We start from the raw sequence: 16,191 nt of genomic DNA, 5'->3' as shown, positions 1-16,191 counted from the left end.
ATTAATTTAATCCACAGGGCCAAATGTGGCAATAGTTGAAGAAACACCCTTAAATATAAACTTCCTTTGCATGTCAACACTGCTGTTTCCTGTTAGTGGTAAATGTTGGTTAAAATATCAGTCTAAAGGATTATCGATTAACAGCGTCCCTGTTCTTACGTCTAGAATGACAGAAACTGTACAAATCCTGAGAGGAGAGCGGAGACCGCACGTGATTGGCTACTGCTCTACCGGGGGCGGGGCATGTGACAGGAAACGCAGGGCAGAGGGAAGGTGTTGGGCTCAGGGCCTGAACAGCGCTCACACACAGCTAAACCACAGCAAAATGGCAGAAGGCATAATTACCACGCTCATGAGTGATGACTGATAAAGGGGAAGACGGTACGGAAACCGAAAAAAAAGAAGAAAAAAAGGAAAGAAAAAAGTGAGAGGTCATACAGGTCACAAGGTCAGTCGCTGTTGAGTTAGGGGAAAAGCAGACTTGGATTCAGTCAGCACCATTCTGAACTATCACGCGTCTAACCAGACGCGACACGACACATCTAATCTGTCCACAGCCAATCAGAACGCAGATGATGTTTAACGGACAGTTATGTGGCCCAATCAGATTTCACACTTGGAAACTGACATCAGAGATCAAGCGTACGTCGTGCCGCATCTGGTTAGGACTAGTCTGGATATGAACTAGAAGATTCCACCTTAACTTACAAGTTGGATGAAAGCAAGTCTGACTTTAGCAGAAATGAAGCTGATTGAATCCAAACCTGAGTGAATAAACTGTTTAGAGAGGGATTCATGAGAAAAAAGGTCCAAATTCAGAGAGAAAGAAATAATCAGAGGGAGAAAACACTTGTACAGGTTAAAGGAATAGTGCAGACAAACATGAAGCTCCTGCCATGGTTTACTCACCGTCACATCAGCTCAAACCGGCACGACTTTGATGACTTTCATCAGTGGACATGATTCACACTATGCTTATTTATACTGAAAGTCAATGCTGACAGATGCTGCTGAGCTCCAAAAATGAACAATAATCACCTAAACATAGCTGTTTCTCACACAAACCATCATAAGACTTGGAATAGTGCAAAACTATATTTATGAGGAGTTTTTGTCCCTTTTGGAGCCTGACAGATGAGGTCAGTAAGCGGTAAAATTGTGTAAAATAATTTCTCTAAAATAATACAAATATTCTTCTAAAAAATTGTAAACATTTTATTCTAAGAAAATAAAGAATATTCATTTAAAATAATACAAATATTGCTATATTGTTACAAAAATATAACTCTTAAATATGTCAATCTACATCTAAAACCAAAAGAAAATATATGAAAATAAAGTAAAATAAATGAAAATATATTTTTGATATATTTATAAACATATTTTTGTCATTTCCAATCAAGCTTTAATTTATTATCAAGCTTTAATAGCTTTGTTATTTAATTGTATTTAAGATATTTAAAATGCTAGCTACTAGCTAAATTATTTTTTGACAAGACTAAGGTGTGTGACCCTGGACAACAAAACCAGTCATAAGGGTTTTATTAAATTTACACATTATCCGAAAGCTGAATAAATAAGCTTTCCATTGATGCATGGTTTGTTAGGATAGGACAACTATTTGAAAATCTGGAATCTGAGGGTGCAAAAACTCTAAATATTGAGAAAATCACCTTTAAAGTTGTCCAAATTAACTTCTTTAAGTTTTTATATATTTCAGTAGGAAATGTACTAAATATCTTCATGGAACATGATCTTAATATCCTAATGATTTTTGGCATTAAAGAAAAATTGATCATTTTGACCCATACAATGTATTCTTGGCTATTGCTACAAAGAGACTTCAGGGTCACATATTTAATACGTTGATTTGTGATGTTCTGGATCTGATTCTGTGATCCGGCTTTCGTGTTCCACTGACGGAAGAAACTCACACAGGTTTGTAGCGACGTGACGAGGAGTAAATGACGACAGAGAGTTCATTTTGGGTGAACTAGGCCTTTAAAAGTCATGTTACAACACAGCAAACATAAAGAAACCTGAAAAAGAATATAAAAGTCATGCTTCATCTCTGAGAAAAGAAATGAGCTTTGAAAATAACTTCAGTTGACTTAAAATGGCAAAAGCATCACTTCTCAAAGACAGACATCATAAAGATAGAAAGAGAGAGAGAGAGAGAGAGAGAGAGAGACAGCACATGTTAGGGTAGGGTTAGTGTCTTACGCACACCGTCCAGTGCTCTTTTTTCTCAGTGCACCCTTGCGAAAAAAACCATCAGGAGTTTTTTTAGATTCAAGTCTGAGTATTTCTGCTTACAAGCGTCTGGAGACCATATCAAGCATTCGTCATCATCATCCACTCGAACACAAACGTAAAGAAAAAGGGTAAAAGAATTCAATCCGACAGAGACATCTTCAGAATGGATTCTGGGATACGTGCCATGAGCGCTCAACACAAAAGTAGCATTACTGTAGTTTTAAATCAATAACTCAACTCAATTAACACACAATGGCATGATAAATCAAGTGGAATGAAAATGATGATTTCATGCCCGCTTATATACTGTATCACATGACAGATTTACACAGATCAAGCTCTAATTATAGTTATTGATCATAAAGCAGCTGTTTCTGTTGATGTAAATCATACCTGATCCTTCCTCCGTCACCATCCCCAGACCTTCGGCTTTATTCTGCCTCTCGAAGGCGTTGAGATCCAGAACACTGGATACACAAACATCCTTTACTATAATCACACACACCTCAGCTTCAGTCATGTGACCCTCAGCAGGAAGTGGATTTACCTGCACGACTGCATGAGTCCCGCCAGACTCTGGAAGAAGCCCACGTCCCGTTTGTCCTTCAGGTAATCCAGCATTTTCTGCACAAACACATCAAAGCGCAGCACAGGGAATCATGGGATTCCATTCCACACACTAGTATTCCAAGTGACATGAATATCAATGAATAGCAGTGTATCTTCCTGCCTCTCCTGCACTGTATGTTTGTATTGCATTTACAGTATCTAGTGATGCACCAAAATTTAAGTAGCCAAAATTAAGTAAAACTGTTAATTAGCATTTCTGTGATTGCATGTTTTTTTTTCTGTCAGTGTTTGTTTTACACAACATGAATAAAATACAATACAATATTTATTTAAAAACAACCAGAGTTGATCAAAGTGCTGTACATAATAGAATAAGAAAACACATAAAATTAGATAAAATCAGCAAAAGAAGAGTATCAAATTTAAAACAATAAAACAACAATAATGGAACCAGAATAGAGAGAATAGATATGTCTTTAGAGCAGACTTAAAGGCAGAAACACAACAGATAAACATGTCAGCTGTGTGACTCCAGTGCTGCATTAATAAATACCCATTTCTCATTTTGATTCAATACTGATCTGCATTCTTAATCCTCAAGATCAATCTTTCAGTCTGTGCTGTTTTCTGTTGATGTGTTGTAGCGACTCCTATCCAATAATCACAATAAGCTTTGTGCTTTGTGGCTTTCGATATGAAACAAAGTGTCAACTTTCAAATTGTCAAGTTTATGATGAAATTCCAATAATAAATGTGGTTTTATGTGGTGACAGATGTCACAGTGAACCGATGATCTCTTCCTCTTTACTACTAGTTACAGCAGCAAATAAACATGAACATCAGAATAAACAGAACAACTCACTGAAATGAATCATGTCTAATTGTAATCAATCAATCAGCGATTCAGCCGTGGAAAGACAAAAATAAAACAGCATGTGATCAATAATGTCACGAAACCTCACATTTACCTCAGGAAAGACATTCAGTTTGTTTTCATCCATCATGAAAACAAGTTTTTATGAAAGCTACTGTTTAAATGTTTATATTTCAACAACAAATTGGAGTAGAAACATAATTCTGCTGTTAAAAAGTTGACAAAAACTGCCTTATTTTATTTGAGCGCTGCTTATTAAATAAATAAATTGGATAAGTCAAGTCAAGTCACCTTTATTTATATAGTGCTTTTAACAACACAGAGAGTGTCAAAGCAGCTTTAAAGTATTAACCCGTTTAATACCAAATTTCTCTCAGACATGAAAATATACAATCATGTGTCATTAGTAAACCTTTGAAATAATCAATAATTATTTTTTGAAAATATTTTGGAAAAGTGGGTGAAAAATTGTGTTTTATAGTCGGTCACAATTGTGAGCGGTTGGATAATGTGTATACTGAATTAACATATTTCTCCAGTCATAAAAATGGTTATATATCTTGGCTCAGCTATTTTTAACAGTTTGATCACATTTTAGGGTTACTATTATGCATTAAAAAAAATGTATACAACATTGATAGCAATACTAAGATAAAAGACAAAAAAATGTTCATCAAATTGTTATCAAAAAATTGTTACTTTATTGTAACATATATCACCAAATTGTTCTATTAGTGCTAGCAGTATTGCAACATCAATATTGTAACCAATTTGTAACATTTAAACTTTAGATTTAGTGCAATATTTGTCACTGCAACATTTTAGTGCAATCTTCACTAACAACTGCATTGGATTTATATTGTAAACCTAAGTTGACTGTTATCCCACCGAGAACAACATGTTTACTCAACACTCAACAAATCTGAATATATCTGAATATATATATTAATACTAGACACCTTAGAGAGAATGTGCACCAAAAATCTTTGTCACATCTTTATGTTAACTTACTTTACTAGCCTTATGTTTTGGAGCTGTGATGCCTCCATCATTGTCTCATAATGCAAACAGGAAATAAACTGCTCTGGTCATGTGACAGTTTGCACTAATCATGTGAAACTGCACATATTTAATTGAGACCCTTTATTTTTTCCATATTTGCAGGAAGTGCACCAAAACATCAGTCTTTTAAAATACATATTTGTTTTTACGCTCACAGGTTAAATAGGCAAATAGTGCAAATAGTAAACACTAAACTTTCAGTTAAAGTCAGTTCATCATTGATTCAGTGAAGTCATCATCCAGCTCAGTTCAGATCAAATAGTATCTGTGCAATCAAGTCGACAATATCGCTGGTAAGTAAGTAATTAACTGATTGATCATATTAAATAACATTTAACATAAAAAAAATCGGTTTCTGGCCAAGTGCATCCTCAGTTTTGGTTTTGGAATTTAGGTGCATCACTAACGTTATCATGCAAAATGAAGTAAACTAAAGTGAAACCAGCGGCTGATGTTGTTGCGTGTGTCTGTCACCTGTTGAACGGTTGAGTTTCCTCCGTTGAGTATGGCGATGCCCAGCTTCAGCGTGGACGCCACCATCGGCCCCATCTCTCCTGCACAAACACACTCTCATCAGTCCATCACTACAATAAACCTGCATCAGCTCAGGGTTTCAGCGTTTGTCTGACCTTTACTGGCGCTGATGGTCTGCAGCACCATCTCAGCCGCGCCGCGGTCGTGCAGTCGGGCCTGTTGATACAGCAGCTTCTGCTTCTCCATCTCTTTCTCCTGCGGGACACATGGAAGAACATCATAACGCTGCTCCAGTGATCGTCTCATGCAGCACACCGAGAACCCACAAATGTGCCAAAACACAAGGTTATTGTGTTTTCAGTGCCAGCGCTGGGTAAAAGGTCCATATTCCCAAAGCCACAGCAGAATCTCCTCTAATACAGACTGTTATTGATCCGGATGAACACCAATCAAAGGTAGTGATATTAAGATCTGACACTTCTGATGTGGGACTTCTATGAGTGTCAATGAGTTCAAAACATCTCAAAAACAACTACATTTGCAGTTTATGGATGTTTTGCACTTCATTTGTCCACACCAGTTACATGTGTGTGACTGAAGACAAATAGAGCTCAAGAGTTACAGAAGTAGAAATCACAGAGAAATCAGTTTTTAATGTTAAAAGATTAGTTCACATCCAGAACAAAAGTTTACAGATCATTTACTCACTGCTTTCTCAGGAATGTTCTCCATATAGTGGACTTCTATGGTGCCCCCAAGTTTGAACTTTCAAAATGCAGTTTAAATGCAGTCTCAAAGGACTCAAAACAATCCCCGCCGAGGAATAAGGATCTTATCTAGCCAAACAATCGGTCATTTTCTAAACAAATTGACAATTTATATACTTTTTAACCTCAAATGCTCGTCTTGTCTCGGCTGTGATGCGCATGCTTGGGTCAATACAGTTAGGGTATGTCCAAAAACTCCCTTGTTGTTTTTTTCTTCAACATTGAAATCGTCCTACATCGCTGTTTGACCTTTTTTTTTGTAAAGGCCATTTGATCTTCTCTGTTCGTTCACTTTGTAAACACTGGGTACTTCTGCAGCGATGTAGGACGATTTTGAAGTTGGGCATAAAAACGAAATGGGAGTTTTTCGACATACCCTAACTGTCTTGAAAGTACATAAATAGTGAGTTTGTTTCGAAAATGACCAATTGTTTCGCTAGATAAGACCCTTCCCTGCTGAAAAAAACAGCTAAAACCAGCCTAGGCTGGTTGGCTGGTCTTAGCTGGTTTAAGCTGGAAATGGCTGGTTTTAGCTGGTGGTTTCCCAGCCTGACCAGCTAAGACCAGCTTGACCAGCCTGGCCAGGCTGGAAAAATGTCCAAAACCCCTCTAAAACCAGCCTGCCTCCCAGCTATGACCAGCTAAAACCAGGCTGGTTGACCAACTAAAACCAGCCAACCAGCCTAGGCTGGTTTTAGCTGTTTTTTTCACCAGGGTTTTTTCTCAGTTGGGATCGTTTAGAGCCCTTTGAAGCTGACAGCATTTTGGAAGTTCAAACTCGTGGGCACCATAGAAGTCAATTATATGAAAAGAAATGTTTTCCACAAGAAACATAATTTCTTATCGACTCAAGAAAGAAAGACATGAACATCCTGGGTGACAAGGACATAATCTGTACATTTTTGTTCTGAAAGTAAACTACTCCTTTAACATATAAACCTTCTTGAGCAAATTTTCAGTTTGGAATTACTTTAGTCACAATCCAAACAGATCTCCTATGTTTTAATATATTTTCTAATAAAGTGCAGATATAAGGTGTGTTTTGGTGGTGGAGTGCTAGTACAGGTCAGACTATGGGACATGGTCACTGATAGCTAGTGCAGAGGAACATGAGACCCTCAGGATGAAGCATCATGTCAGCAGCAACATCACTATCCACACAGGAAGCTGTGGCCGCACTGCCATCTGCTGCAACGTGCTGTGAATTACATAAAAATCAAAAACAACCACGCTGAGAAAAGAAAAATGAGTGAGAAACCATGTGTGAGTCCAAAAGGAATGAATAGAAGCCATGGTCATGAACATTCAGCGCTGGTTACCAGAGACTGCTCTTCTTTGCTGGCAATTTTGATGCTTAAATCTTTCATTATATCACGCTGCGGAAACAAAACGTTGTCATTTCATTCTTCGGTCTGTAAGTGTGTTTGCTTTCACCAACTGGAACAGAAGAGTGACGTAGCGTGTTGAGGTTAGCCATGCAGATGCGGCGACTAGTCAGTGCTCAAGACAAAAAGCCTTATCTCGTGACGGTTTTTTCTAAAGTTTTTGAAAGGGAAATCACACAACGACATTGAAACAACATCATCAAGTGGTCTGACAGCTTTAGCTAAACCACAACTGTCCAAATCTGATGGATTTAGATGCGTTTCAGACATTTGTCCGGCTTAGAGATCTGTTTAAACCAGCTAAGATCAGCTGAAACCACCTTAGACTCTCAAACACACTAGCTTATATTCCATCTGATCAACCACCTAAACCAGCGTTAACGAGCTGGAAAACAGCCAAAACCCAGCTTTCAGTCCAAGGTGGTTTCAGCTGCATTCGGGGTTTCATTCTTTAGGTTGTGTGATGCCATATATAACATGCTTGAGTACTGACGGATGTTTTTAGATTTTTTTTTAAAAGAGTGTATGTGCAAAACCAGCATAGAAAAAAATCTACATTGCAGTCTAAACCACACTAGGGTGGTTTGCAGGTTCTGGGCTGGTCTCCAACGGCTCAAAATCCTTCTAGTGGTAACCAGACCAGTACGGGTTAAAACAAGCAGACCACCGTGAGCGGTGAATTCAGGACGATCACACATGAGGTGCTTCATGCTCTTCAAAGCTGCAAAGAAAATCAAACTCAAAGTGTGCGAGTGCTTTAAGATGATCCATCCCGTCCAGTCACCTACCTCAAAACTTTTGACCTCCTCTTCATCCTCCTCCTCTTCATCATGACAGCTCTGTGAGAGATCACACAAGCAGCACAACATTAACATGAGCATCTCTCACAGAGGAGCTTATTTATGGCTTGTTATGATCTCAACGAGTCTTACTTTGGCCATGATATCAGCGTATGCCATGTAGAGATTGTCCTCCTCAAGTTTACTACAACAAAACAACAGTAGCTCAGGGAAAGTGTGAGACTGATGTGATCTGTGAAGAAAGTCACTGTGGTTTGGACTAATTATACTAATTGAAGGTTAAAGGAAACTTACCATTTCTCAGTGAGCGCGGTTCTGCTGAACAGTTGTATGAGCTGGTGTAACGGGTCGATGTGTTTGGTCATCTCATCCTCCTCCGAAGGCTCCTCTCCACCTGGTTTCTAAAACACCAAACAGCCTCAAACACCACACTCATATACACAATCCCTCAGAGAAAACCAGATGAAATACACATGCAGAAAACAACCACAGTTCACAAATGTGAGGAAACAGAATACTGGAATCTCAAACAAACCACTGCAGACTTGTGATCCATCCAGCTCTTGAAAATAAAGTTTCTAAAAAGATGTTTTTTCAGTAATGCCATAAAATAACTCAAAGAACCTTTCTGCAATCACTTCTTAAAAGAACCATTTAAGTGAATTTGAATCTATAGATGGGAAAGATTGCATTGATGTTTTTTAAGGTTTTATATAGCACATTCTGTAGCAGAAAATTGACTTTATTATCATATCAAAGACTCAATTTGACTGAAAAGACTTAAAGTTTTGATTGAAAGGGGTGGTGAATATCTTAAATAATTTGTTTAGCAGAATATATATTTTTGAATCTGACTACTTTCTCAATCAAAACTTTAAACATTTAAACAACTTTCAGAACCTCACTTTGGACATCAGACTGCTTCATGCAGACCAAACAATGAGGAGCTTCAAGAGTCTAGTCATTCTTGTTCAAGGTGTCTCTGCATTAAATCACCTTTTGTTCAAAAACAACAGCCTGTAAAATGGCACATTATGCAGTGATATCATCTGAAAGTTCCTGCTCTGCATGTCAAATAATGTCCTACTGGAAAACACATGTTCCTAATGGATTTAGTGTGTAGTAAATACATACGGCCAAATCCTCAATCAGCTTGTCCTCAAAGTAATGCTCTTCTGTCTCGATCCAGGACTTCTCATAACCCTGGAGGAACAGGTTCACGGCTCGGTGCCTGAGAATCAGAGAATCAGAATCAGGAATTATTGAGATCATCCAGATCCAGGAGACAGAAGATCCTCACCTGGGCAGATTGTAAAGCGGCGCCATCCTGAAACACGCCACCACGGCTCTCTTCCTCTGTTTGGACAGTAGCTTGTGCCACACGGCCTTCTTACTGCGCTGGGGATGTTCCACCTGCTCAAATAAACACATCATCTGTGGCGCACACTACTGTATATACAGACAATCTCAACTGCTTCATTGCTTGTGAAATATAACTACGTTGCAGTAATCTGCTAAATGCAATTATAAAACATGAAGACGTTAGGTTTTTAATAACATTTAGGTAAAAGTTGCTGTAAAAATTGTTTCTACACCAATTATTTACAGTGCATGAGCTTATTAACATATGCCCCGCCCATATTTACATTTCAACACCTATTCACACTGCAAAAAAAGCTTTTCTTGCTTAGATTTTTTTTGTCTTGTTTTCAGCCAAAATATCGAAAATTCTTAAATCGAGATGGATTTTCTAGACGAGTACAAATTATTTTCTTGTTTTCAGAAAAAACAAGTTAAAATTAAGTGTTTTTGCTTGAAACCAGCAAAATAATCTGCCAATGGGGTAAGAAAAAAAAATCTTATTTCAAACAGAAAACAAGATTATTTTTCTTACCCCATTGGCGGATTATTTTGCTGGTTTCAAGCAAAAAAACACTTAATTTTGACTTGTTTTTTCTGAAAACAAGATCATTTTTACTCGTCTAGTAAATCCTTCTTGATTTAAGAATTTTTAGATATTTTGGCTGAAAACAAGACAAAAAAAATCTAAGTAAGAAAAGCATTTTTGCAGTGCAGTGCTCAGAATCTGGACCAATCATAAGTGAGCTCATTTGCATACAACGGTCTAGAATACTGGAGAACATGAGCTGTTTAAAACTGAATCAGCTGTATGTGGAGACGTTAAAGTCAAAGTGATTTATTAAAGTAACATTAACCTGATCGAGGTGGAAGAGCACGTGTGCGATGTTCAGCACTCTGTTGACGGTCTTCTCGGGGTCAGATGTGTCCTCGCTGCGATTGGGCATGTCTTTATACAGCGCCATCTGCCAGCGGATCGCGGGATCCTCCAGCTGCACACACACACACACACACACACACACACACACACACACACACACACACACACACACACACACACACACACACACACACACAGATGAAGCTAAAACATGAGTGTGCAATGTGGAACAGTGAATGATAGCATGCATCGCATTAGCAGTGAGGAGCATGCGAGTTTTAATCACAAATGTAAGGATTCTGATTTCATCAGCTGACAGCTGCTCATGCAGACACTGCAGGTTTAAAGTCTCTGTGCTGTTCATACTCACCCACCGTATCAACTAGCTGCTGCTCAACTGCAGGAAGTACTCATGTTAGACTGTGGTGTAAGCTCATGTCACTTTAAATATCAATCACTTCGTACAGTTTTGTGCAGTAAATCACCGTCAGTATGAACGGATCTTCACGACGGTGACAGGATTTGTGTTTCTGATGATCATAAAGCTCCTCTCATCTAACGCTTCTCTCGCTCTTACCAGTTTATTGAGTATAAACATGTGTCTGCTGCTGATATGGGTGTCTCTGTTAATCTCAATATGCTTCAGAGGAGCTTTTACGTGTTTAGAGGTGAAGTCCACAGATTATTCTTCAGGAGACGGGAGCATCTGTGTGGGATGCTGGGTAATGTCCAGGGTGGGGGAGCGTTTGCGTAGCGGTGCACATTTGTGAGGTTGGATTTCTGGACATGTGGCTTTAGACTGACGACTCTTCTTCCACTTTAAGATGACGATGAGTCTCTTCACCAGCTTTTTGAAGTGTAACACGCGGAGGTACTGATGCATGCACACATGCAGATGGACACATGAGGGATGAAATGGAGATGAAGTTACACACACATGCAAGAGATCAAGGGTCAATGACGTGATTAAAGGGATAGTTCACCCAAAAATGAAAATGTGATGTTTATCTGCTTACCCCCAGGGCATCCAAGATGTAGGTGACTTTGTTTCCTCAGCAGAACACAAACGAAGATTGTTAACTCAAACCGGTGCAGTCTGCCAGCCAAATAATGGCAGTGGATGGGCACCAGAGCTTTAAAAGTAAACAAAAACATGCACAGACAAATCTAAATTACACCCTGCGACTCGTGACGATACATTGATGTCCTAAGACACGAAACGATCGTTTTTTCTGAGAAACTGAACAGTATTTATATAATTTTTTACCTTTGATACACAGCCACGTCCATCTGTCATGAGCACGAGATCATCATCCGGATCGTGACACGTGTAGCGCTCTGGAGTAGAATACGCAAACACCGGAAGCGATCTGTCGCATGTATACGAAACGCATTGTTTACACAGAGCACAGAGATTGTGGGTATAGCGCCAATTAAAATGGTAATTACTTGCACTTATCCTGATTGTTCAAACCCATTTAAAGCTAAAAGATTATGTTTGCTTGCGCAAACTCATCCGATTTCCTCTTCCGGTGTTTGCGTATACTACGCCAGAGCGCGTGCTCATTTGACGTGACTGATGCCAAACTCGTGCTCATTACAGATGGACGTGGCTGTGTATCAAAGGTAAAAAATGATATAAATACTGTTCAGTTTCTCTCAAAAAACGATCGTTTCGTGTCTTAGGACATCAATGTATCGTCACGAGTCGCAGGGTGTAATTTAGATTTGTCTGTGCATGTTTTTGTTTACTTTTAAAGGTCTGGTGCCCATCCACTCACATTATTTGGCTGGCAGACTGCACCGAGTTGAGTTAACAATCTTGGTTTGTGTTCTTCTGAAGAAACAAAGTCACCTACATCTTGGATGCCCTGGGGGTAAGCAGATAAACATCACGTTTTCATTTTTGGGTGAACTATCCCTTTAATTGCAGTTTTTGAAAAATGTGCTTAATTTCTAATGAAATACTAGATCTGGACACAAAATGAGCGTCACATCATTGACCCTTCAGTGGTTTCTGAAACACAGGATGTGTGAACATGACTGAAGACGAGAGCCGGATGAGCGGAGTGTCGGCTCACCTTTCCCTGCAGGTGGAGGTTGTTCCGTATGGTCTCTCGCACCTCGTCCTCAGTGTCTTTCTGTGAAACAGGTTCAGCTTCATCACAAACGGCTCTCAGTGCATCACTAAAGCAGAAGTGTGTTGTTTTAGGGGTACCTGCGTGAAGCGGCTCTTGGCGAGTCCGATGAGCTCCTGGTCTCCCGGTGCGCAGATGTTCAGCCCCACAGGAAGTAAGCGCTTGAGAGCGGCGACAATCAGCGATGTCTGGAGGGAATATCGGTCACCGCGCTTCTTCATCTTCTTCCTCTCCTGGTCCGATACGGCTCCCTTTTTGCACATGGTACAACCAAATTGTCAAAGTATTCTTTAATCTACCTTACATCTCCATTAATACACCATAATATTTCAGTAATATGATATAAATCAAAATACCACAATATATCACAATGACAGCATCACTAAACCAGAGTACAGTAGTTGATGTAGGATCAGCTTTGACATGATCCAGTATCTGACACAGTTATATAATGTCAGACATGTGACCACGGAACACAAAACCAGTCACAAGGGTCAATTTTTCCAAACTGAGATTAATACATCATCTAAAAGCTGAAAAAATAAGCTTTGTTAGGAGGACAATTTTTGGCCGAGATGCAACTATTTAAAAATCTAGAATCTGAGGGTGCAAAAAAAAGCTAAATATTGAGAAAATTGCTTTTGAAGTTGTCCAAATTAAGTTCTTAGCAATGCATATTACTTATCAAAAATTAGGCTTTGATTTGATATGTTTATAGTAGGAAATTTACAATATATCTTTACTTAATATCCTAATGATTTTTGCCATTAAAGAAAAATCAATCATTTCGAGCCATACAATGTATTTTTGGCTATTGCTACAAATATACCTGTGCTACTTATGACTGGTTTTGTGGTCCAGGGTCACATATTTGCTCAGAATAAAAACAATCACAGAGATGGAAAGTAAATGGGTTCTGTGTGTGTTCATGATGTCATACCTTGGACATTTTGGATTTGGTATCAGTTATGAGGAAGGACATGTTGTTGATTTCATTCTGAACCACAAAGTTTTGCTCTTCTCTTTTAAAGTTCTGTGGGGCAAAAAATATAAAATGTATCAAATTTTATTCAATGTTGTCTGAACAACAAACTCGATCTCAATCTGACAGCCAGAGAAAGTTCCCTCTTGTTTACAGGTGATGATCTGCTGTAATATTGGATATTGATATGTCTGTTTGTTGTTAGTTAGTTGATGTGATTCTGTGTCAACTTGAGCAAGACTGACTTCATACACTAAATCACCAAAACACCAGCTGATATTAACACAGTGATAGAAATATGATCAAAACTGATGCTAGTGAGAAGAAAAGATGTCTCACATGTGATTTGGCCCAGAATATAAAGACTTCAGCCACCATACGGAATAACTCCTCCGCCTCAGTGTTCGGTTCCTTCAGCCACTTTGCTCTGAAAAACAAACAGCATTGACCGATGTGGCTCAGTGATGGTCCACCAGCTCACCTGAGTGAGTTTCTCATACCTGTTGTAGTCGACGAAGCGTATGAGCAGCGGGTAGAAGGCGTACAGGTCTCGCACCAGGATGGTGAACTCGTCCAGGATGAGCAGCTCAGACTCGGACATCTCGCCCCGGCCCTCCGCCTTCATCTGCTCCTCATCCTGCAGGACCGTCGCCGCCTTCTTCTTCAGCTTCTCCATCAGCGGCAGGAAGTGAGTCTTCAGCAGCTGAGACTTGGCTTTACCAATGATGGGCTGAGAAAACACTGAGACGCAGAGAGATACGATTCATTGGGTTTGCAAACCTGCCAAAAAACGCCAAACATTAAGAGGAATGTCCTTCCCAAAATATATCATCATATTTTCACATATAAAAACGTTGAGTGATAATACAAAATATATTTAAGAAATTATATTTATATTAAATATTTTATTAATTAAAAAAATTTAAATAACCATAATTGAGTTTCAATCATTGCATTATTTAGACCTATTTTATTGAAGTCTTATTACACTGACAGGCCTAAAAATATGTTTTGTAATATAGTACATGGGTCAAAGACGAAAAAGGGTTTAAGTATAAAAACAATATGTGCAATACTGCTTTAATTTGTTGTTGTTTTTCCAAAAAAAAAAAAACATTAAAACGTTTTGTGTTTAATTTAAATGTTTAATTTTGTTTTTGTTTGAGTAAAAAAATAAATATCACACATTTTTCTCTAATTTACAGAAGACACCCACTAAAATGTCATTCAGTAACAATCTTGTCTGGCATATATATTTTTCAAATTAATTTGCCACTATCCTAGCTTTTGCCCATTTGTCAGTAAGAATTTTTACTAATTTAAAACACAATAAAATTTAATATGCTCCCTTATTCTTTTATATATTTTAATATGCACAAGTGAGAATAAGCATGTTGTTATTTTTACAAAAATATTGTGTTACACTGAATGACAATCTAACATTACTTCAAACTAATTTTGACATTTTATTCTCCAAAAACTTATTTGCAACCTTAAACGTAGACACTTTACTTACATTTAATGTGCTTTCTATGCACATAAAATCACTTCTGTAAATTTCTTACGATATTGACATCTTATTGTCCTTGAACCACATATATTTTAATTCTTTATTTCATGTTTCATGGTTTATTCCATCATCTCACAGACGCGACCCAGGCTTGTGTACCTGCGAGTCTCTTCATCCAGGCTCCCTCGTCGATGCCCAGGTTGTTGTAGATGATCTTGAGGATGTTTCCCAGCAGCGTGTTCATGTGTTCGGAGGTCAGCGAGGTGCAGCAGCTCTCGGCGCGCTCCGGGTTGCTCTCGGGTCCGTGTTCCCACCAGTGAGACATGTAACTGCACAGCATGGGCAGCAGCACCTCCATCACGTGAGGCATCTGTGTGTAACGCATGCCCGACTCGGCCAGCTCCATGATCTCCTCCAGCGCTCGCTCCAGAGACGGCACCAGCGCGCACACCTCCTCCACCTGAGCGGGCAGACCCAGCGCTGCAGACCACACAAACACATCTGCATTAACAACGCACATTCACCAACACAGCAACATAATTCACATTACCAACTATAACAGTAGACAAGAACAAAAATATACATATTCATTTTATCACAAACACAAGAAATAATTTTCAAATTTCCATGCAAAATTATTCTAGTAAATCACCTGAATTTATCAGAATAATGACACCACTGTTTTAAAGGAGTAGTTCACTTCCAGAACAAACATTACACACGCACAATTTACTCACCCTTTGTCATCCAAGATGTTCATGTGTTTCTTTCTTTAGTCAAAAAGAAATTACGTTTTTGAGTAAAACATCTCAGGATTTCTCTCCATATAGTGGACTTCTATGGTGCCCTGAGTTTGAGTTTTGAGTTAAATGCAGCTTCAAAGGAAGACGGGTCTTATCTAGCCAAACAATCGGTTATTTTCCATAAAAAAATACTTTTTAACCTCAAATGCTCATCTCATCTAGCTCTGTGTGAACTCTGTGTATTCCACTTCTAGAAAGTTAGGGTATGTCAAAAAACTTCAAATCTCATTTTCTCCTCAATTTCAAAATCATCCTACATCGCTGTTTTGTAAAAGATGTTTAATCTTCTTTGCACGTCCACTTTGTAAACACTGGGTCGGTACTTCTGCAG

General features: G+C 38.6%; 1 protein-coding gene across 1 annotated transcript in view; it reads right to left on the bottom strand.

The window, feature by feature from the left end:
* The window catches only part of ryr2a (ryanodine receptor 2a (cardiac)), a 106,342-nt gene that overhangs the window by 25,216 nt on the left and 64,935 nt on the right, over positions 1-16,191 (bottom strand). The window contains exons 65-81 of the mRNA XM_073827965.1: positions 15,217-15,537; positions 14,048-14,288; positions 13,887-13,974; positions 13,506-13,598; positions 12,646-12,816; positions 12,509-12,568; positions 10,405-10,539; positions 9,489-9,601; positions 9,323-9,419; positions 8,483-8,589; positions 8,321-8,372; positions 8,177-8,227; positions 5,392-5,491; positions 5,237-5,316; positions 2,804-2,880; positions 2,650-2,723; positions 346-363 (exon numbers count right to left, since the gene is read on the bottom strand). Of these exons, the coding sequence (XP_073684066.1) occupies positions 346-363; positions 2,650-2,723; positions 2,804-2,880; positions 5,237-5,316; positions 5,392-5,491; positions 8,177-8,227; positions 8,321-8,372; positions 8,483-8,589; positions 9,323-9,419; positions 9,489-9,601; positions 10,405-10,539; positions 12,509-12,568; positions 12,646-12,816; positions 13,506-13,598; positions 13,887-13,974; positions 14,048-14,288; positions 15,217-15,537 (1,878 nt within the window). The remainder of the gene's footprint in view (positions 1-345; positions 364-2,649; positions 2,724-2,803; positions 2,881-5,236; positions 5,317-5,391; positions 5,492-8,176; positions 8,228-8,320; positions 8,373-8,482; positions 8,590-9,322; positions 9,420-9,488; positions 9,602-10,404; positions 10,540-12,508; positions 12,569-12,645; positions 12,817-13,505; positions 13,599-13,886; positions 13,975-14,047; positions 14,289-15,216; positions 15,538-16,191) is intronic.

This window comes from Garra rufa, chromosome 22, assembly GCF_049309525.1.
Source record: "Garra rufa chromosome 22, GarRuf1.0, whole genome shotgun sequence".
Lineage (NCBI taxonomy): Eukaryota > Metazoa > Chordata > Actinopteri > Cypriniformes > Cyprinidae > Garra > Garra rufa.
Note: the sequence above shows the minus strand (reverse complement) of the source record. Positions and strands in the feature narration are given on the sequence as shown.